At 34.7% G+C, this 19,517-nt stretch overlaps 2 protein-coding genes across 2 annotated transcripts; one reads left to right on the top strand and one right to left on the bottom strand.

Annotated features, from left to right (window-relative positions):
* Positions 1–8,704: 8,704 nt before the first annotated feature.
* LOC122596867 lies at positions 8,705–10,570 on the bottom strand. Its single transcript, XM_043769512.1, has 3 exons — positions 9,918–10,570; positions 9,013–9,803; positions 8,705–8,844 (listed from the first exon to the last, which is right to left on the bottom strand). The coding sequence occupies exons 1-3, from the start codon at positions 10,568–10,570 to the stop codon at positions 8,705–8,707; spliced, it is 1,584 nt and encodes a 527-aa protein (XP_043625447.1).
* A 2,363-nt stretch (positions 10,571–12,933) lies between these two features.
* LOC122596617 (2-hydroxyisoflavanone dehydratase-like) lies at positions 12,934–14,140 on the top strand. The gene has a single exon (XM_043769229.1). It carries the CDS (start codon positions 12,995–12,997, stop codon positions 13,979–13,981), a length of 987 nt encoding a protein of 328 aa, XP_043625164.1. The 5' UTR covers positions 12,934–12,994; the 3' UTR covers positions 13,982–14,140.
* The last annotated feature ends 5,377 nt before the right edge of the window (positions 14,141–19,517 follow it).

The raw sequence follows: 19,517 nt of genomic DNA on the forward strand, positions 1-19,517 counted from the left end.
ACCACGTGAGACATTACTAATGATTAGGTCGATTCAAGTCATGTTTTACTGTTGAAAGATCAAAAAGTTCAAACGTATAAATCTGAACCAAAACCGAAGAGGTTAAAACTATCTGGACAGAACAGGACAAAGAATTATCGTTTCAGTATCAGTTTAAAACTAGTTTCTCCCAAACCTCAAATGTTGGACTTGTAATTCAAGCCTTTAGCTAAACAGTGTCATTTCATTGCAGTGAAAGAAAACGTACACTTTACCACTTTACCAGACCGGACCTAACTGGATGGGGTACAGAAACGAGTCTGGAAAGAACCTATAACTGGTTTTTGCTATAACTGGGACCCAGAACCTAACCGTGTATGCTAGTGATGGTTAGATATATAAGAACTTTAAAAAGATTTCCCAGGTTTTACACAGTCCTAAATACTAGAAAACTAAATTTAAAGAATATGAACAACAATAAATTAAGAAAAGAACGGATAACTTAGCGAAGATATTGGCCAAAAGATTTATGAGCCTTACCTCATTAATTCCTCTTGTGGAGGTCTTTTACTCGCGCTAATGTTCCTGCAATTTGATGAATATGAAATTAATACTCGATTACGATGTATGTTATTTGATACAAAATACATTCACATGAAAAGCAAACATGGTATTGTGCCATTGTGCTTCTTGATACTATCATGCAATCCATTTATAAACTTGCAGTGAGATATTTCTCCCAATAAGTGGCTTAATTCAGCAATTGAATGTCATAACTACTAACATGCAACTTCCCAAGTTACACATGAATTTCTAATAACCTCTTGTACTTTTTCATACCATATAAAGTACATTTCAAAAAACCTCTTGTTCTTCCAACTACATTTCAGAATACCAGTATCAAGATGTCATCACACATAGCATGACCAATATAAGGTAGTAGTGACATTATACCTATTTAGTCGAAATTTTGCAACCAAAAGAAAGCCATTATTAGCTAAGAATATAATAAAAAAAAAATGCTCGGTTTGCAAGCAGAAAAAGTAGAATGCGAGAAAGGGAGATCATTCCTAGTTTATAAAATTTGCAAATTGACTAACCCATTCACCAACAATGCTGTCAATTTCCTTTTGAGTATATGTATTACGCGGCCAAGGAACCTATGAAAAGCATAGCCATAATTTATTGAGCACGCCGACACACATAAGGGAAAAACGAGACATATCAAGTGTACTTACTGATGTTGACAAGTCATGTGGGTTAATCACAAATTCATGCATCAAACGCATTATGTAGTACCCGCATTCCCAATGTTTATCTTGTTGGTTGCACTAAAATTTATAAGCATGTAGATATATAAGTTAATGATGGTCCACGAATGCACAACTTATGTTTTATTTAAATTAGACAAGAAAGTAAATAAGCAAGTAAATAACAAAAACAATATTAAGTTCAATTGTAGTACATCAATGCAAGGATAATCATATGTATCATTGATTAAACGATGAATACATGGTTGATCTTACACAATTGACTTACAAGAATACAAAAGAACAATGGTAATTGCTAAGTCTAGACACTAAAAACTTAAACAATTACAAGTGATACACACTTTCTAGGTGACTAACACACTTGATACAATGTGGCTGTGTTGCTTTATATAGAGGAGGAATTAGGGCAACACAGCCTTCCTTTGATAGAGATAGATGGTGGTTGTCAACATTCCATTGGCTCATTGTACTTCCAAGCAAGAGCCTTTGTCTTCTTTACCAAAAACGGGTATGAAAGAGAAGACCCAAGTTTTGGTCCCAACAAGTACCTTTTCCAATTAAGGTATGTTACAGTTGGAAGAACCACCATGTGACTCTTGTCTTCATATGATTTGAATACTTCCCGCCATGATGAACTTTTGGTCAGCATGCAACCCGCTGAAAAGAGTCACTGGACTCACTGAAGACTTGCTGACTATGTATGTCAGCGAATAAGTCTTATCAGCGAATCCAGGTCTCAACAGTTAAACAAATGCAACCATATACATCAAGCTTTTTATATGTGTGTTAACATGGTAAGAGAACATACATCAAGAACAGTCCAATTGAACCTATCTCCAATGCACCTAAAATAAACAGTTTCGTGTTAAGATACTTACATACAAATCAATAGTATATGATGAGCAGATAATACAAATCTTACACATCGATCATTTTTGTTAGTTCATAGCTCAAGCGGGTCTTTCCTTTTTTCTTGGAATCCAAAATGAAACCCAACCCTTTACCAGGTGCCGAAATCAATAGTGACCAATGTTTCCTAGAAAAACATACAACTAAATCAGTATACTAAATGACCATCATATTTGTATATATAAACAAAGTATTATCAACATATAATACTTACATTTGTAAATAAGGCATGATAAGATAAATATGCTTGTTAGGTTTGTAAGGAGCGATCGAATCAGTCAGATAAGTCATGACATTTCCTGGATCGCTGGCACACGCATCATCATTAATCATGTACGGGTTGAAAAAGAGACATTGGTTAAGTCGGCCTTGATTTGTTTGACGAGTCATCAACAGATTATGTAGGCACCTAATAAATTGATAGCTGTAAGTATATGAAATTAAATCAAATTAAATGAATATGGAAAATATTAAAATACTTACATTGCATAAAAAGTTATAATCCCACAATCAAGCCACTCATTTGTCAATAAAAACAAAAGATCATCGCGTTGAATACCAAGATCAAAAGGCTCTTTGTTCAAGAAAATATTAGGGTTGACTTTAACCATCACCGGGTTCCGTTCCACGAAGCTTTTATAAAAGTTCTTCGTATAAGATGGTCTTGTAGCCAATTCCTCAGGAATGGTTTGAACCACTTTTCCAATTGCCTTACGCGTACCACATTCTTTTGGTGCAATTTTGTTTCTAGTTTGGTCCAATTCCTTAGGAATGACTTGAACCGCTTTTCCCTATTGTGGTTGACAAGCTATTGGTGCAACTTTGTTTCCTATCTAGGGCTATTAAGAAGATCCAAGCAACACAAATAATATTTTGAGAATAAGTATGCCGAGCAAAACAATAATTCACTACTACACAAATCTAAATAGGACCCCCTAAATACAACCCCTAAATAGAACACGCTTTTTATATAAAACTAAGTCATATTAAGGCCTATCTTCATAAATTTAAATAAAACCCCCGAATATAACCCGTTTTTTATGTAAACCGGGACTTACTAACATCGAAGTGGAAACGGTTAGAATGAAAAGTAATTCCAAAACTCCATTTACTCAAAAAATTTACCTGATAACCTCCGCCCCTTCATCTGAAGCACTACTTATAATTTATAACCATCAAAACACATAATCTAACTTTTAATAACTTTATCTGTTCATCTAATCTATTTAACTTATGGTTGACATGTATTTATTAGTCATATATAAAAAAAGGGGGGGGGGGGGGGCTGTTATATGGCTTATTTGAGTTATATGCTAGAATAGAACTTGTATTACTAAGTTTTTTTTTCCTCCATCAGTAGAGGGAGTGCAGCTGAGTATAGGTATCAAATCCTCCTGAAAATCAATTATTGCTCTCGTTTGCCAAAAAGTTACAGTAGCAAGGCTGTTCGAGGGGTAGGTTGAAATTCTCAGATGTGAGAATTCTATCAAGTGTTCTTTAGCTTTATTGAAACCTAATGATGTGGTTTGTTTTCATATGTATAGTTAGAACATGACTGAAAACTTAGTTAATGCTACGTTGACACCTTTTTTCAGATGTATAGTTAGAAGAGGTACCTTTTGAACACCAATTGACGACATAGGCCACTGAATGTAGCTGCTCCTCGCTTGACCAAGCTTCACCATGTCAGCATTTGGTGAAAATGGAAGTTTATAATCCTTATGAGCTCGGTCGACATAATTTACCTGTACCTTTACGCAACCTTTTTCCATAAGACTTCCATGTAACATTCGGATTTCTGGTGAGTATACCATCCCGGTAGCACATTTAGTGTTACTGCCAGGGATATACAGTATGCATTTCCGAGGGCCCTGCCAAACATGTGTATGTACTGTACTTAGTTTACTTTGAAAATAAAAATATATATATTTAATGTATATCGAAGTTGATACATACAAGTACTTGTCCAGGAGTCGATGATGTGATAGGGGGTGAGGCGATACAAGGTTCCTTAACATTTGAGGCAGAGGCAGAACTCCTAACACTCGGGGCTACCTTCACGCATAGTCGATGGCATTTTCAATGGCACACCATTTAGCTTATCTTCCAGCATCTTCATAAAAGTATCACGCATTTCTGTCTGACTTTGTTTATGTCTCTCTTCCATTTCCATTAATTGATGTTGGTATCTTTCTTCTCTTTCCATCTCCAATTGCTTGTGCCTCTCTTCCATTTCCATTAACTAATTCTTGTATCTCTCTTCTATTTCTTCTTTTTGCCGGTTTATTCTAGGCTTTTTAGTATACCCCCATAAACCCTTTGTGAATCCAACATGAGATCCAACTGCTATGGTGCGTCCCCCATGTTCCTTTCCTAATACTTGGGTTAACACATCTTCTCCGGGTGGAGGATTCCAACTACCATTGACCATTTTTTCATTATAAGATGCCTACAAATTAGTACAAATTGATAAGTTTTATAAGTACAAATTCAAAAATGATCACGCATTTAATAACACAACATAATCTTACCAACTTATCAGCAACATCTGCCATTTCGGCCGGTATATGTCTCTTTCCATTTTTATCCCGAGGCATCCTAGCTAACATGTAACTACTTGCACAAGGATCCCAAAAGTGTGCTGGTGTTGATAAATTATCATCCTTTTGCTCTACACCCCATTCATCTACATTGCCACGATACCCTGATGGGCCTAGAAGAGGCGGAAATTTTTTCTCTGCTGCGTCAGTTCTTCCTTTTTCACGCCTTGCCTTCATATAGTATTAAAGTAAGTATTAGAAACAATGAAACATAATATACTATAATGTAATACTCGAGTATATAAATATTATATATATATGAAGTCAATAAACTACTCTTTTTTCTGCAGTGTCTTCTTGTTCGATGAAAGCCTCCCATGTTTTTGGTTCTATAAATGAGTATTTAGCGCAAGGACTTAATCCACGATCCATAAATTTATCTCGCAGTCTACTCTTGAAAGCCTTCCAGATCCCGCCAGCTTGTACTAGAGCTTGTTTTTTGTGATTATCATTTGGAATATTATAATATGCCTGCCATTTGTGAATGAAATATAATAAAATGTTGATTCATATATGTCTTAATTAAATGAAAACCCAATTATCAATCACATATTATACCTTGAGCTCTAACCACACTTGGTCGTTTACTTTTTGATTCACCTGTTTTCATGTTTCGTGAGTAATGGGAACCTTAGTTCTAGTGATGGCTCCAAGCTGTAGAGAATAATCAAGAAAGTTCCCCCCTATCGGTTGTCCGTTTTCATCAAATTGAGGTTTCCATGGTGGATTTTTATTCGTCTTTCTTTTGGTAGGGCCTCTAGTCGTTCTTTGTTGTTCTTCACCAAGTTCCTCAAGTTCTTCATCATCTTCTACATCATGCTCTAGAGGAAGCTCTATATCATGATCTTGGGGAAGCTCTATATCATGTTCTTGGTCATGATCCTGTCAGAAACAGCAACAAATATAATTTTTCACCGCTATCAAGTTGCATACATATAAGGTACACGCTCAATAGCAACAATTCGTGGCTGGTCATCAAGTTTCTAATTTAACTCTTAACAAGGCATGGCCTATGCCCAAGCTACAAAAACAGAGCTTTAGGAAAAAGAAAAAAAAACACATGCACCTCGTTTCAAGCAAACAAAGCTTAAATACCAAAGAATAACAAAGAATTAGCAGCTGAGCAAACACTTACAAAAAGAATAACAAAAGACCCAGATACCAAATTTTTAGAGGTAAAATAAGGCTAACTGATACACCTCTTCAATCCTAAAGAACCGTTGTAGTTAACCCAATCCTAAAGAACCGTTGTATATAACAAACCAATAGTATTAGAAGAGAAAGAATGAAAGAACAGTATATATAGCAGCAAAGGAGAAGACGAGAAAGGAAGAAAAAAATGAGCAGAATAGTTGCAAAGGAGAAAATAAACCATCTTCTATGTTGACATGAAGATGCAACCATGTTACATGGTGCGTCTCATTAAAGTCAGAAAAGAGAAGGCAAATAACAGATTGACAAACTGACAACCTCTATTACTACTGCTGAAAAACAAATCATTTAACTATATACAGAACTTGAACTTGTAAAGAGCCAACGAGTTCTGCTAGCGAGGAAAAATGATTCAATCTTGCACTCTGAAGATTAAGAAACTGCACAAAACAGCTTCTTGCTAAACCAGCAACAGCAAAATGTCAAAGATGACCTCCAAACAAAGAAAAAGTGACAAGTCCCCATTTAAATTTAGACAACCAAATAATAATACGACATAAGTCATGGCTGGTCATCAAGTTTCTTGTGATCACTGATCAGAAATTGAGCAATTCATCTCGTTTTTATGCAGCTATATAACTAGCTTGCAAGTTTACAATACCAAAGTACACACTCATTTATAAAACGAGCTGTGATTTACTGAGTCTTAAGTCTGATCAGGAGCCTAAACAGGTGCTGGTGTTGCCTCATTATAAGTTTTTATGTGACTATATACAGAGCTAGTAAGTTTACAATAACAAAGTCTACACTCATTTACGACACAAGTTGTGATTTACTGATTTTTAAGTCTGATATCGAGCACGAACGACTACTGATCTTGCCCCGTTTAAAAGGCTTAACACCGAACGTAAAGTGATCAAAAAGAGTGAAAAAAAAATTTAAATGTGATATTATTACTTAAAAAATTGATTAATATATCGACAAGTTGCAATAACGTACCAAGATAATTTAAGAAATACAGAACATATTGACTTCATTTGGAGAATTAATGAGAGTTATAAAAAAACAAATTACTAGAGGAATTGCTAATGCAATAAGAAGAAAAACCCTGCCCCTTATTTACCCGTCTTCGATTTAATTCCACCATTGACCCCCTTAATTTTAAGAAGTTTCTTACCCCGTCCATTTTGACCGCCCAATATAATCCATATATAATTTTTGGAAAAATAACACCCAAAATGGATTCAAAATTTTATATATTTTTTTTCATTCAAAATAACACCCGCCCAATAAAATTTTGAATGAAACTTTATTTGAAATGTTGAAATTAACAAACATACAACTTAAAAATCAAAGTTGCAAAAGACATTTGAAATGATATACCTGTGTTTAGGTAGAGCGAGGATTGTCTATCCATAGTCCTTCATCGTGGTCGGATCTCAAGCATATATTATTATCTATCAAACCAATTGTTGATTGAGTATCGGTAGGAAATGGGGGCAACTCATCAAGTTGATCGTATTCTTCCTCGTCTACAACATTTTCGACACCAAGAATACGTCGTTTACCATGGAGAACGACATACCATCTAGAGTTACTCGGGTCCTCAATATAGAATACTTGGGTGGCTAGTTTAGCTAAAATGAATGGTTCCGATGCATATCCATTTGTGGAAAGGTCTACCGTTGTGATACCAAAATTGTCAACTTTTACACCTCTACGGTTTTCCACCCACCTACACTTGAGCATCGGTATGCTAAAGGATTGATAATCAAGTTCTAAAATTTCTTCAATAACACCATAATAAGAATCCTTCGCGACCGACGACCTCGTGGAGAATCCTGTTGTAGTGGCTATTAGCGTTACTCCACTATTTTGCAATGTGCTCTTTGCATCTTGTTGCTTCGTGTAAAATGTATAACCATTTATATCATAACCTTGATATTTTGTCACGCTCTCACTCGGACCATATGCTAACCTTTTAACCTCTTCATCCACATCTACTAAGTTACTTACCTTATCTTTTAACCATGATGCAAATGTGTTGTAATGTTCAACGGCCAAAAATTTGTCACTCTTATTCCTGTTTGTCGCTTTTAAAAAGCGTTTGTGCTCATGTACGTATATACCAATACATGTCATGTGTTGTAAGACTGTATAATGTGCCTGATGCATATAATCTCTTGACGGAAACTCCTCTTTCTTTCCAATTGTTCCAACCCCGGCAAGTCTACCCTCGTGTCGACCCTCTGAAAGTCCAATACTCTTTGAACCATGAAGATAGTCACTGCAAAATTCAATAACCTCCTCAGAAACATAACCTTCAACAATACTTCCATCCGGTCGAGCTCTATTCCTCACATATTTTTTTAAGATTCCCATATACCTCTCAAACGGATACATGTATCGTACAAATACCGGACCGCAAACCTTAATTTCATATACAATATGAGATACGAGGTGAACCATGACATCAAAAAAAGAAGGCGGGAAGTACATTTCTAGTTGGCACAGAGTGACGATAATATCATGTTGTAAAGAATCCAATACTTCGGGATCAATAACTTTTGAATGGATTGAGTTAAAGAACATGCATAGTTTAGTTATCGTGTGATGAATGTGTTCTGGAAGTATTCCGCGAATGGCAATGGGAATCATTTGTGTCATTAAAACATGGCAATTGTGGGACTTCATACCAAGCAACTTATTGTCATTCATCGACACTAACCTTTTAATGTTTGCAGAATATCCGGATGGAACCTTAACACCATTTAAGCATTTGCAAAAAGAAGTTCATTCATCTTTTGACAAGGTATAACAAGCTGCTGGCAGATACGTTCGCTTCCCATCACTATTCTCCTGCGGAGCAAGTTCTGGTCGTATTTTCATATCGACCATGTCTTTTCTAGCATTAAATCCGTCTTTGGTTTTCCCTGGAATATTCAATAGTAACCCAATCAAACTATCACAAACATTTTTTTCCGATATGCATAACATCTATACAGTGTCGGACTTGTAAATCCTTCCAATATAGTAAATCCCAAAATATAGACCTTTTTTTTTCCAAATTTCAACAGATTTCCCTCGTTTTCATTTTTTACCGAACTCATTCTGGAAGTTTTCAACCTGAGAAAATACAGTTTCTCCGTCGGATGGTGGTGGCAGACTTCCGAATTCACTATAACCGTCGAACAAGTTATCCATGTTACAGTATGGATGCCCCATGTACACTGTTTTCTTACAATATTTCAACCATCTTGAACATGTGTAATCTTGGCATATGGGACACGCCTTAGCCACTTTCGTACCATACCCTGACAAGTTCCCATATGCTGGGAAATCACTGATAGTGCAAAAAATCATGGCCCGTTGCTGAAAATTTTCATGCAAATACCCATCATAAACCTGAACTCCCGGGCTCCATAATGTTTTGAGGTCGTCAATCAACGGAGACAAATACACATCAATTTCATTACCAGGTTGTTTCGGACCTTGAATTAATAAAGACATCATAATATATTTTGGTTTCATGCATAACCAAGGTGGCAGATTGTAAATGCATAGAAGAACGGGCCAAGTGCTGTGACGGCTACTCATGTTTCCAAACGGATTAATTCCATCTGAACTAAGTCCAAATCTGATATTTCTGATCTCATTTCCGAATTCATCGAATGTATGATCTATATTCCTCCATTGAGGTGAATCGGCCACATGTCTTAATTTTCCATCCTTTTTACGTTCTTCCTCATGCCAACGCAACAATTTTGCATCTTCCGGGCTTGCAAATAACCGTTTTAGTCTTGGTATGATCGGAAAATACCACAAAACTTTAGCTGGCGGGCCATTCTTCGTCACATTACCGCTAACTTTCGTTTGTTTTTTACGCTCATACCTAGATGCACCACATTTGGGACATTCATGAAGATCTTTGTACTAATTTCTATATAAAACACAATCATTTGGACATGCTGCTATTCGTTCCATTTCCATTCCCATCGGACATAACATTTTTTTTGTTTCATATAGCGAAACGGGCAACTTATTACCTACGGGGAGCATGTCATGGAAGACTTTTAAAAGTTCTTTGAAGCTTTTATCACTCCAATTATGGTTTGCTTTTACATTAAACAATCTCAATACCGCAGAAAGTTTTGAATACTTTTTACAACCTTCATACAAGTCTTCTTTTGAGTCGGCAAATACTTGTTGAAATCCATCATTCTTATTTGCATCACCATTATCATCTTCATTATTTTTATCATTTTCATCAACATTATCATTTTCACCAACCTCATTTTCCAATACATTAAACATTTGAGTAAAATTATCAGGATCACTGTTGTCGTATGAATCGTCATTGATATTGTTTGCACCAATTTCATTTATGTTGCCTTCAGAAATAACACTATCAACCAATGATTCTCCATGATATGTCCAACAAGTATACCCAGGCACAAAACCCTTTACCACCAAATGTCGATATATTACTCTTGCTTCATCGTATTTTTCACAGTTTTTACAATCTACACAAGGACATGATATTCTATCATTTCCATTTAACACCCGATCATCTTCTGCCACCTTCATAAAATCATTCAAATGTTTTTGGTACTCAGTTGTGTGACGACCCAGCTCGTACATCCATTCATTCCGTTCCATCTGGATATACAAAAACAAAAACAACAGCAACAACAACAACAACAACAACAACAACAACAACAACAACAACAATAATAATAATAATAATATATCTTTGAACAATTACTTTAACAATTTATATAGTTTTATTAATAATTAATAAAATAAATTGTTCTGATATACGAACTATATGTTCTCCATAGATGATAATATTATATATATATTAATAATATAATATCTGTTAAATCTATTTTATCTATATAATATATTAATAATTATGATTATATTTAATTATCCAATTCGGTTCTAATTAAGCATATACAAAACTTGCTTTTCTAAATCTCTAATGGGATATATCTTCCTTACAGATGGATAATTATATTTACATATACATTATCTAAGTTAAGAAATATGTAAAGTTACTGTTTATATAGCAAACGTTATTAGATGACTAATAATTATCCAATAAATTTACGCAAACCTTAATTAAAAATTAATAACATCAACAAGTTATCTTATTTAAATTAATAACATCAAGAAGTTATGGTTTTTCTTTAACATACTATAATATCAATTGTATAACATATGGAAATAACAGCTTGAATGAAAGTATGAAATATTAACACAAAGTACGTACCTAATAAAAATTTTGTATAACATATGGAAATATTAAAAATCTTTTCTGCAAAAGATTGAAATTTTTGTAAAGAATAGATAAAAACTTTGATGTTGTATATATATATATATAATTGGATACAGATAAGTAAAAACACTTTTCCTAGTTTGTATTATACATAAAATTCGAATGATATTTAGTCCATATCCGTTATATTCTTGATAACAACTTTTTCTAAACACCAGGATGATATTAAATTTGTTTAGAGAAGTGTTTCTGTGAAACCGGTCTCCATTACAATAGTTTAGGGACTATTTATTTTAAAAAACATGTCTTTATGAAAAGAAAGCAGTTTGGGAGAAAAAAGTGGTCTCTATTTCCCGTCAAAGAGACGTGTTTTTTATTTAAAACCCGTCTAAATACATAGAAACCTCTTTTTTGGTAAAAACCGGTCTCCTTAATTTTTTCTAAAACCGATTTCTATAGGGGGTTTCTATCTGAATTTTTGTAGTAGTGAGAGTTGAGTTATAGGGTTTTTTTTAACACAAAAGTTATCGTCAGATTTATGATAGAATTCATGACCCTTATTGATGATTTTGATTACTATTCGTTAAGGTTAATCTATAATAAAGTTAGCCTAAAATTTTTTTGACACATAACTTATGCAGTTATTTATGATGAGACTTATAGTGTTTATAAATGACCTTCATTGTTATAGTGGTTAATTATAGGTAAATTGTATATGTATATTGAAAGGTCGTATGGGATGAACATCTTAATGCATAAGTAAATGAGTGAAAGAGGTTACATAATTCATAATAACTTTATTCTTACACTTTCTCCTTAATAATAATGAATGGCCTCAAAAAATGAATATGCATACAATTGCGTGGATTTTATGTTTAAAAGAAACTGTCTGGAATTTTGGCTAAGTAAATAAATTAAATTATCATGCATTATTTATTATGGTTACCAGTTATTAAGTAGCATGAGTTAACTTTAAAATTAAAATTACATCTCTTCATAGTTGTTGTTATATGTCAATCTAGGCAATAAATCTCTAATTCCTTGATTTACAAATTGATATAACATGCACAGTAAATTCTTACTTTGTTAACATTCATTATTTATTTAGATTATAGTTTATAGCAGTATCTTAAGATTATATCATGCACGCCTCTTATTAGACTAATTAAGTTAACGATCAGTATATTTCTAGAAGAATACGATCACAATCATTGGACGTACAAGATGGTCGCGGTAGGGATCCAAAAAGACAAATAATACCGTGTAAAGTTTGTTAGAATAATTGGACCTTGTTGTTGACTGGATAGTCAATAACAGAAAAACTAGCATTGAATGTCGTTGCTTACTTGCTTTGATTGTAGAAACCATGTTTGTTCCATTGTTGACTGGTAGAAACTATGTTTGTGGCTGAAATTACTTGTTGGTCATATCGTTAGAATAGTTTGTTGATAAGAAATTTTGTCAGTAGTTCCTTTGATATACACTAATATAGTAATATATTAAGTTTTAGCTTAATTTGCATTAATATGTACGTATGGATGAAAACTCCGAAATTTCTAGTCTAGATAAAATGAGAAGTGGAAGATACATATGGTGATGAATAAAATGAATTAAAAGGATATAAAGAAAAAACATATGGAAAGAAAGCAATGCCCATTTTGAATTAGCTGTAATTTTTAGCATTTTTGGAAACCAATGATTAGCGCTTTTTCCCTCTATAAATAACCAAACGATATTATCTATCTCTATGCACTTGTATCTCTTCCCCTTAACAATCAAACTTCAACATTTATATCTAAAAAATGGCTTCTACCGAAAATGAGATAGCCATCGATCTTTTTCCATTCATTCGAACCTACAAAAACGGCACCGTTGAGCGCCTAATGCACACCCCATTTGTCGAACCATCTCCAGTAAACAATCCAACTGCAGGCGTATGCTCCAAAGACATTAAAATCTCCCCTACTGTCTCGGCTCGAATCTACCTCCCAAACAAGGCCTTATCCGCCCCTAACCACATCTCAAATAAACTCCCTGTCTTAGTATACTACCATGGTGGCGCCTTTTGTCTTGAATCGGCCTTTTGTGCCCTCTTTCACAATTATGTAAACACTATTGTCTCAAAGTCACAAAAATTGATTGCCATATCTGTTGAATACAGGTTAGCCCCAGAAAATCCTTTACCGGCAGCTTATGAAGATTCCTGGGCTGCTCTGAATTGGGTTACTTCTCATGCTAATAAACAAACCCAACCCGAAAACAAAGATCATTGGATAGTCCAGTATGCCGATTTTGAAAAACTTTACTTAGGTGGAGATAGTGCTGGTGGTAACATTGCTTACAATATGGCAATGCGAGTTGGGCTCAAAAAGCTAAAAGGTGATGTCAACATTTATGGGGGGTTTTTGTCACATCCACATTTTTGGGGTTCGAAAGCTATTCGTTCTGAGGTGACTAACAACCGAGAGGAGGCTTGGTTATCGAGGATTTGGAGAGCGGTGTATCCTGACTCACCGGGTGGTGATGATAACCCGGTGGTGAACCCGTGGGCCGAGGGTGCACCCGCGATATCCGGGTTGGGTTTTAAGAGAATGTTGGTGGTGGTTGCGGAGAAAGATGAGATGAGAGATAGAGGTGTTGAGTTTGTTGAATTTGTGAAGAATAGTAAGTGGGATGGAGTTGTGGAGTTAGTCGAATATGAAAGTGAAGGACATTGTTTCAACCTTTTTAATCCTGATTGTGATAACTCAAAGGACTTCATCAATCGCTTGGTTTCGTTTATGGGTTAAATATTATCGCAAAAATTATATATATTCTCTCATCTTATGTGGTAGTTGTGTGTCTTGTGACTTGTTTTATTGCCTCGTTTTGTCACTTTTACATATTGTGGATTGAATGTGTTGTAAAGTTGCATATATAGTTTAATACGAGTATCAACTTACAGATTATAAATAATACTCGGTATGTATGTTGCTCTGTTCACGTAAAAATACTCAATAAATTAATCCACATTTAAAATTCTAGTATTTTAAAAGTTCATACTTTTTAGTGTGAATTTTCATTTTTAATTTATTATACCACATTTGTCCACACTAACTTAATATGTAGCGTAGACAAATGTGGTTTGACAAATTAGATATGAAAGTCCATAATAAAAATTATAAACTTTTGGAATACCACAATTTTAAGTATGGATTAATTTCTACATACTTTTAGTTTTTCATATGTTTACATAAATAAAAGCATGACCAATTAATTTTTTAAATTGTTCACATTAAGTAAAAAAGGTGACCTAAAATCTTGAAGAAAGAAAGCTAGGCCACTAGGGGTCACATAAAAAATGACTATATTATCACTAATGGTAAAACATTTATAAATGTTTTAACGTGGCTACCTATAATAATACTTTATTTTGTGGTAATATAATATTAGTATGTGTAAATTAATTCATAGTTTATTTGTATTTTTTAAATTTATAAAGTTCAAAAATAAGGTTTAATTAATATTTAATTCATTTGTTTAATAAAAAAATAACAATTAAAGATGAAGTGAACTTAAACATAGAAAAATTGCATAGTATTATTTTATTTGACAAATATGTCAAATTGGCAATAATGAATAACACCATGTTAACCTTTACAAAATATCAATTAATGTTTTAGAAAGTTAAATTATAATATATTATTAAATATGATACGAATATAATTTGTTTAATTAAATTTGAGAAAAATATAGAGATAAAAAGAAACATCGATGACAATTTTTATTTAGAAACGAAAAAAGTTGAATATATATATATAGGGGTTGGGTATTATAAAACAAGTATTAATGTAAAACAAATAAGACAAGATCTTGACCCTTGGATCATGGTTAAATTGATGCACGAAGATTCACGAAACAAATGATACACAATGATTTTAATGATGCACGATGATTTTCAATGAAGAGAAACATATTGTTTTATTTATTTTACTTTAATATTTGTTTTATTTTATCTAAAACCTATATATATATATATAAGGCCCTCATAACATTTGATACACCGCTCTTAAGGGCGTTACAACTTAGAAGACAAATTATTCAACCTTGCTTTTGAATGTCCACTTTCTCTTTGACCAACACCTCCAACGAACCCCCCCCCCCCCCCCTTGCACCATTATTTCACCTTTTTCTTCCCAAAATGCATCCATACCACTACAACCCAAACCTTCTATTTCCAAACCCTAATGACCCAAACTAACTTAATATCAATGATCCTAACCTTCACCAAAATCCCCATGTTATTATCTTGATCGGTAACATGTCAATGCTAACATCTCTTATGCAGGATTGCAACCAACATTTTCTATGTCGGAATTTTAACCGTGGCCTCACAATACGGAAAAAACGTTTTTGATATGTCGTAACATATACCCATTTCCCACGGCTTAATGAGTTGTTTTCATATAGTTTAAGAATCGTTTTCGTATATATTTGGTGCGTTTATGGTGTTTGTTAGTGTTTCAGGGTGTTAACAGGTACCTAAGCGTAATCTCAAGAAATCGAGGTTTCTAGAGTAAAATGAGTGCTTACGGACGTTTTACGCGGCACGTAAGTGAAGGTCAAAGTTGGTCAAAGGTGGTCAACGAAAGTCAACGCATACTGCGACGCAGTTATTCTTGCTGAGGAAAAAACTGCTTCGCAGTAGCCTAAGAGTGCGACGCAATTGAACCGTGTACAGCCAAAAGACCTGTCATTGAATGTCAAAGTCAACAGAAGTCAAAGGAAAGACTTCGACGAAGTTGGGCGCCGATTCTGTATTCTTTTGGGATGATGTAAATAGCTTGTAAAACATTCTAAAAACCCTACCTTTTACTTCTAGTCGATTTTGGAGCACTTTTTCAGGGTTTTTCTTGTATTCTAACCATCTTTAAGGATTTCAAGCACGATTGGATCAATTCTGTTATTCGTTTTCAATCCCTTGTATTCGGTAACGATGAACTTTCTTTATTTGATTTGTTATTCATATTTTAATATGAGTGGCTAATCGCCTTTTCATCAATCTTGATGGAGTGAGACAATATGTAAGGATTGCACTATTTTTATAATTCAAGTTGATTTAATTTAACGTTGTGTCGTGATCTTAATTTATTGATTCTTTGTCATTTAATTATTCATTGCGGATAATTTTTACATGATCTTAGTGGTAACTTTGGTTGGGTAGAAGTTATTTTGATTGCTTGGTTAGAAGCGATTATTTCTATGACAGGTACGGTAGAAAGTAATTAATAATTAATAAGGTTACGAGTTAATGGTTGGGTACAATCAATAGACACAATTTTTCTTTAAAATAATCAAAACCATTGTCGAATTAGTAAAGTTATAAGAAGGCGTCTCGGGGTACCGGTCTTAATAATGGAACTAGTTTAAACAAGAGAGTCAAATGAAGTTGTTAACTTGACGGGTACGGGTTGGCGATCAATTTGAGTCTCGGTTATTTAATCAACTAAATTGAATTTGAAGTTCATCAAATGTGCAATCTTAACATGTTGTCAAGCGAAATCAAGATGGATAACCTTTAAGTTATTGTTTCATACAACAAACTCTTCTTTCGAATAATCCTGAGGGATTACTGACTCATTTTACTAACTACTTGCAACGTGGAAACTCGGCTACAAAACCCCCCATTTTTCTTGAATTACATTACTTATGACAATTTCTTACGATAGTCCTTGTGAACGATCTTGGCTAACCAATTTTACTATACTGCATGTGATCAGGTACACTGCCTGTGAGTGTGCAGTAGTCATTCTTTTGGTAATTCATGTTTAAAAATTTTATTACTAGATTTCACACATCAAGTTTTTGGCGCCGTTGCCGGGGACTTAAATTAAGTAGTTGTTCGTTGTGTAATTCGATCCTTCCTTGCATTCATTTGTGAGGAAGTTATTTGTTTTTAATAGATAGATTTCATTGTTGTATTAGTTTTGTTTATGTTAGTTCCTGGTGCGGTTAACGGTATTTCTTGTGGTGCGTGTGCAGGTGCTTTTTTAGTTGATGAACACAAGAGCCTCTGGTAGACCTTTTCTTAGTCCTCAGTCTAATCCCGGGAAAGCCAGAAGACGCTTACTAAGACCAAACAACACGGAGCCCTCAAACACCGACAAAATAGATTCAGAAACTGAAAACCGTGACCAACCGGACGTAGACTTGGATCAACACTATTCAAAGAAGGATTCAATGTCCGAAGTTCGATTTAGCACCAAATTCTCCGAAGGTAGTGGTTTGTTCAAAACTGGTGATAGTTCAGAAGAAGATGATAATCAGGAAAAAACTCATAAACCAGTTTCAACAGTAATTCCTCGAGTAAATCAACCAGTTAGAGCAAGGAGAATGGGTGATCAAGAGCAACCGGTCGACCCCAACAACCGTCTTTAGGGTGACCGAAGAAGAAATGTATCGACTAATCGGGGTACTCCCATTCGTCCTCCTATAACCGGAATAAACTTTTCTCTTAAGGGAAATCATTTGAAAAGTGTTGAAGAGGAGAAATTTGATGGTGTATCAAACGGTGATCCTTACGTCCATTTAGAAAGATTTGAGAAAATTTGCAGGTTTTATCATTATGGCGAAGGACAGGATGATAATGTGAAGCTGGAGCTTTTTCCACTTACTCTGTGTGGAGAAGCTAAAGAGTGGTTGAAGGAACAACTGGATGATCTATACACCACATGGGCTCAACTTCGTGAAGGATTCATTGACGATTTCTATTCTGTGAGAACTCAAAGACAGCTTGAGAATAAAATCAGAGTTTTCTTTCAAGATGCAGGAGAAGATGTGGTTGATGCATGGAAGCGTTATAAAGGAATGCTCAGAAATTGTCCTGGGCATAACTTGAATACTGAAGCAGCGGTAGAGATATTCTTTGATGGTTTGCTAAGGAAGACAAAAAGAGAACTTGCAGGTGCATTCGGGGGTGGTTTGAATAATGTGACCCCGAGTGAAGGTTATAAAGTCCTCAATGATATGGCCAAGGAGTTCTCTGTTCGTGAGGAAACTAGAGATAGGAGATCTGTTGGTAAGACTGTTGCAAAGTTGGAAAGTGGTGAAGAGTCCAGTTTGGTTGCTGAAGTCAAAGCACTCTCGAAGTAGATGAATGAGAGATTTGACAACCAAGACATGTGGCTCAAAAGCATTGAAAGAGATGTGAAGGTGATTGCTGATGGATGTGCCTACTGTAGAGACATGCACTATTCAGAAGATTGCCCGGATAAGCCAGCCCAGGAAGTTAACTGATGTGAATTTTAGGTGAAATACTCAGAGTCAGACTGTGTCAACTCACAAAACACAAGCACAGCGGAATTAAAAACTATTTTTTTAGGATTTTTCTGGATTTCATAACAAAACATGCCCAAGCTGACTATAAGAACAAATTATACAGCATTAATGAAACAGTGGAAATAAACTGAAACAAGAACAAATAAACAAGGATAGATAAGAATCTAATACTTGACTCGTAAAGGACTGAACCACCAGAATTAAATACAAAAAACACTCTAAAACCACCACTATATCTGATAAAGGCTGAGCCACCACAAATATAGATAAAAGTAATGAAGATTTTAAGATCTCACCACAATAATCTATAAAGGCAAAGCCACCAAGATTACTGATAAAGGGATTACTTCAAACCACCAAGATCAAAGATCCATAAAGGTAAAGAAGATTTTCAAATGAATAGAATTCAGCTTTATCAAACTTTCATAAACACACTCTGATCTTTTTACAATGAAAGAAAACCTCTATTTATAGAGGAAATACAAGAGACAAGGAATATTCTATCCTAGACAACTAGTACAAGGTTGTTATTAATCAACCAATAGGAATAGAGAGCACAATCTGCAGCTGTAGGGTAGAGGAAGGTTCTCTCTCTGGTCCCCACTTGTATTCTTCTTCTCCCACGATTAGATGTCACCACAACAATACAAAAACATGAAACTGAATTCTTATCCTTATTCAGAACCATCTAAAACAGCCACACACACGTGTTAATCACATGACTTGACCTGATTATTGAAAGCATCGAAAAAGATAAGTGTTTGAAAATCCCAAGCTGATTCTGCTCCAAGCTGACTCTGCCCAAGCTGACCCAGTCTGGGCGTCCCAAGCTGACTCTTCTTCCAAGCTGACCCAGATTGGTCGAATTTGCAAGCTGATCTTCAAACTTCCCCCAACATTTCAGTCTTCCCATTTAAGTAAGATGAATCCTAGGGGGCAGATAGGATCACCAATCATCTTACTAAAGTGTGCCATCGAGGGAAACATCATCATGGCCTGAGCTGAGTC

The sequence above is a fragment of the Erigeron canadensis genome, chromosome 4, assembly GCF_010389155.1.
Source record: "Erigeron canadensis isolate Cc75 chromosome 4, C_canadensis_v1, whole genome shotgun sequence".
In the NCBI taxonomy this organism is placed as follows: domain Eukaryota; kingdom Viridiplantae; phylum Streptophyta; class Magnoliopsida; order Asterales; family Asteraceae; genus Erigeron; species Erigeron canadensis.

Bases quoted from the DNA above. Each gene is read 5' to 3' on its own strand.
- LOC122596867 (XM_043769512.1), bottom strand. From the start codon at position 10,570: ATGGAACGGAATGAATGGATGTACGAGCTGGGTCGTCACACAACTGAG. The intron at 9,804-9,917 runs GTTATGTCCGAT...TGGTGCATCTAG, and splicing joins CTATATGAAACAAAAAAAAT to GTATGAGCGTAAAAAACAAA. The intron at 8,845-9,012 runs GTAAAAAATGAA...TGAATATTCCAG, and splicing joins AAACTTCCAGAATGAGTTCG to GGAAAACCAAAGACGGATTT.
- LOC122596617 (XM_043769229.1), top strand. From the start codon at position 12,995: ATGGCTTCTACCGAAAATGAGATAGCCATCGATCTTTTTCCATTCATT.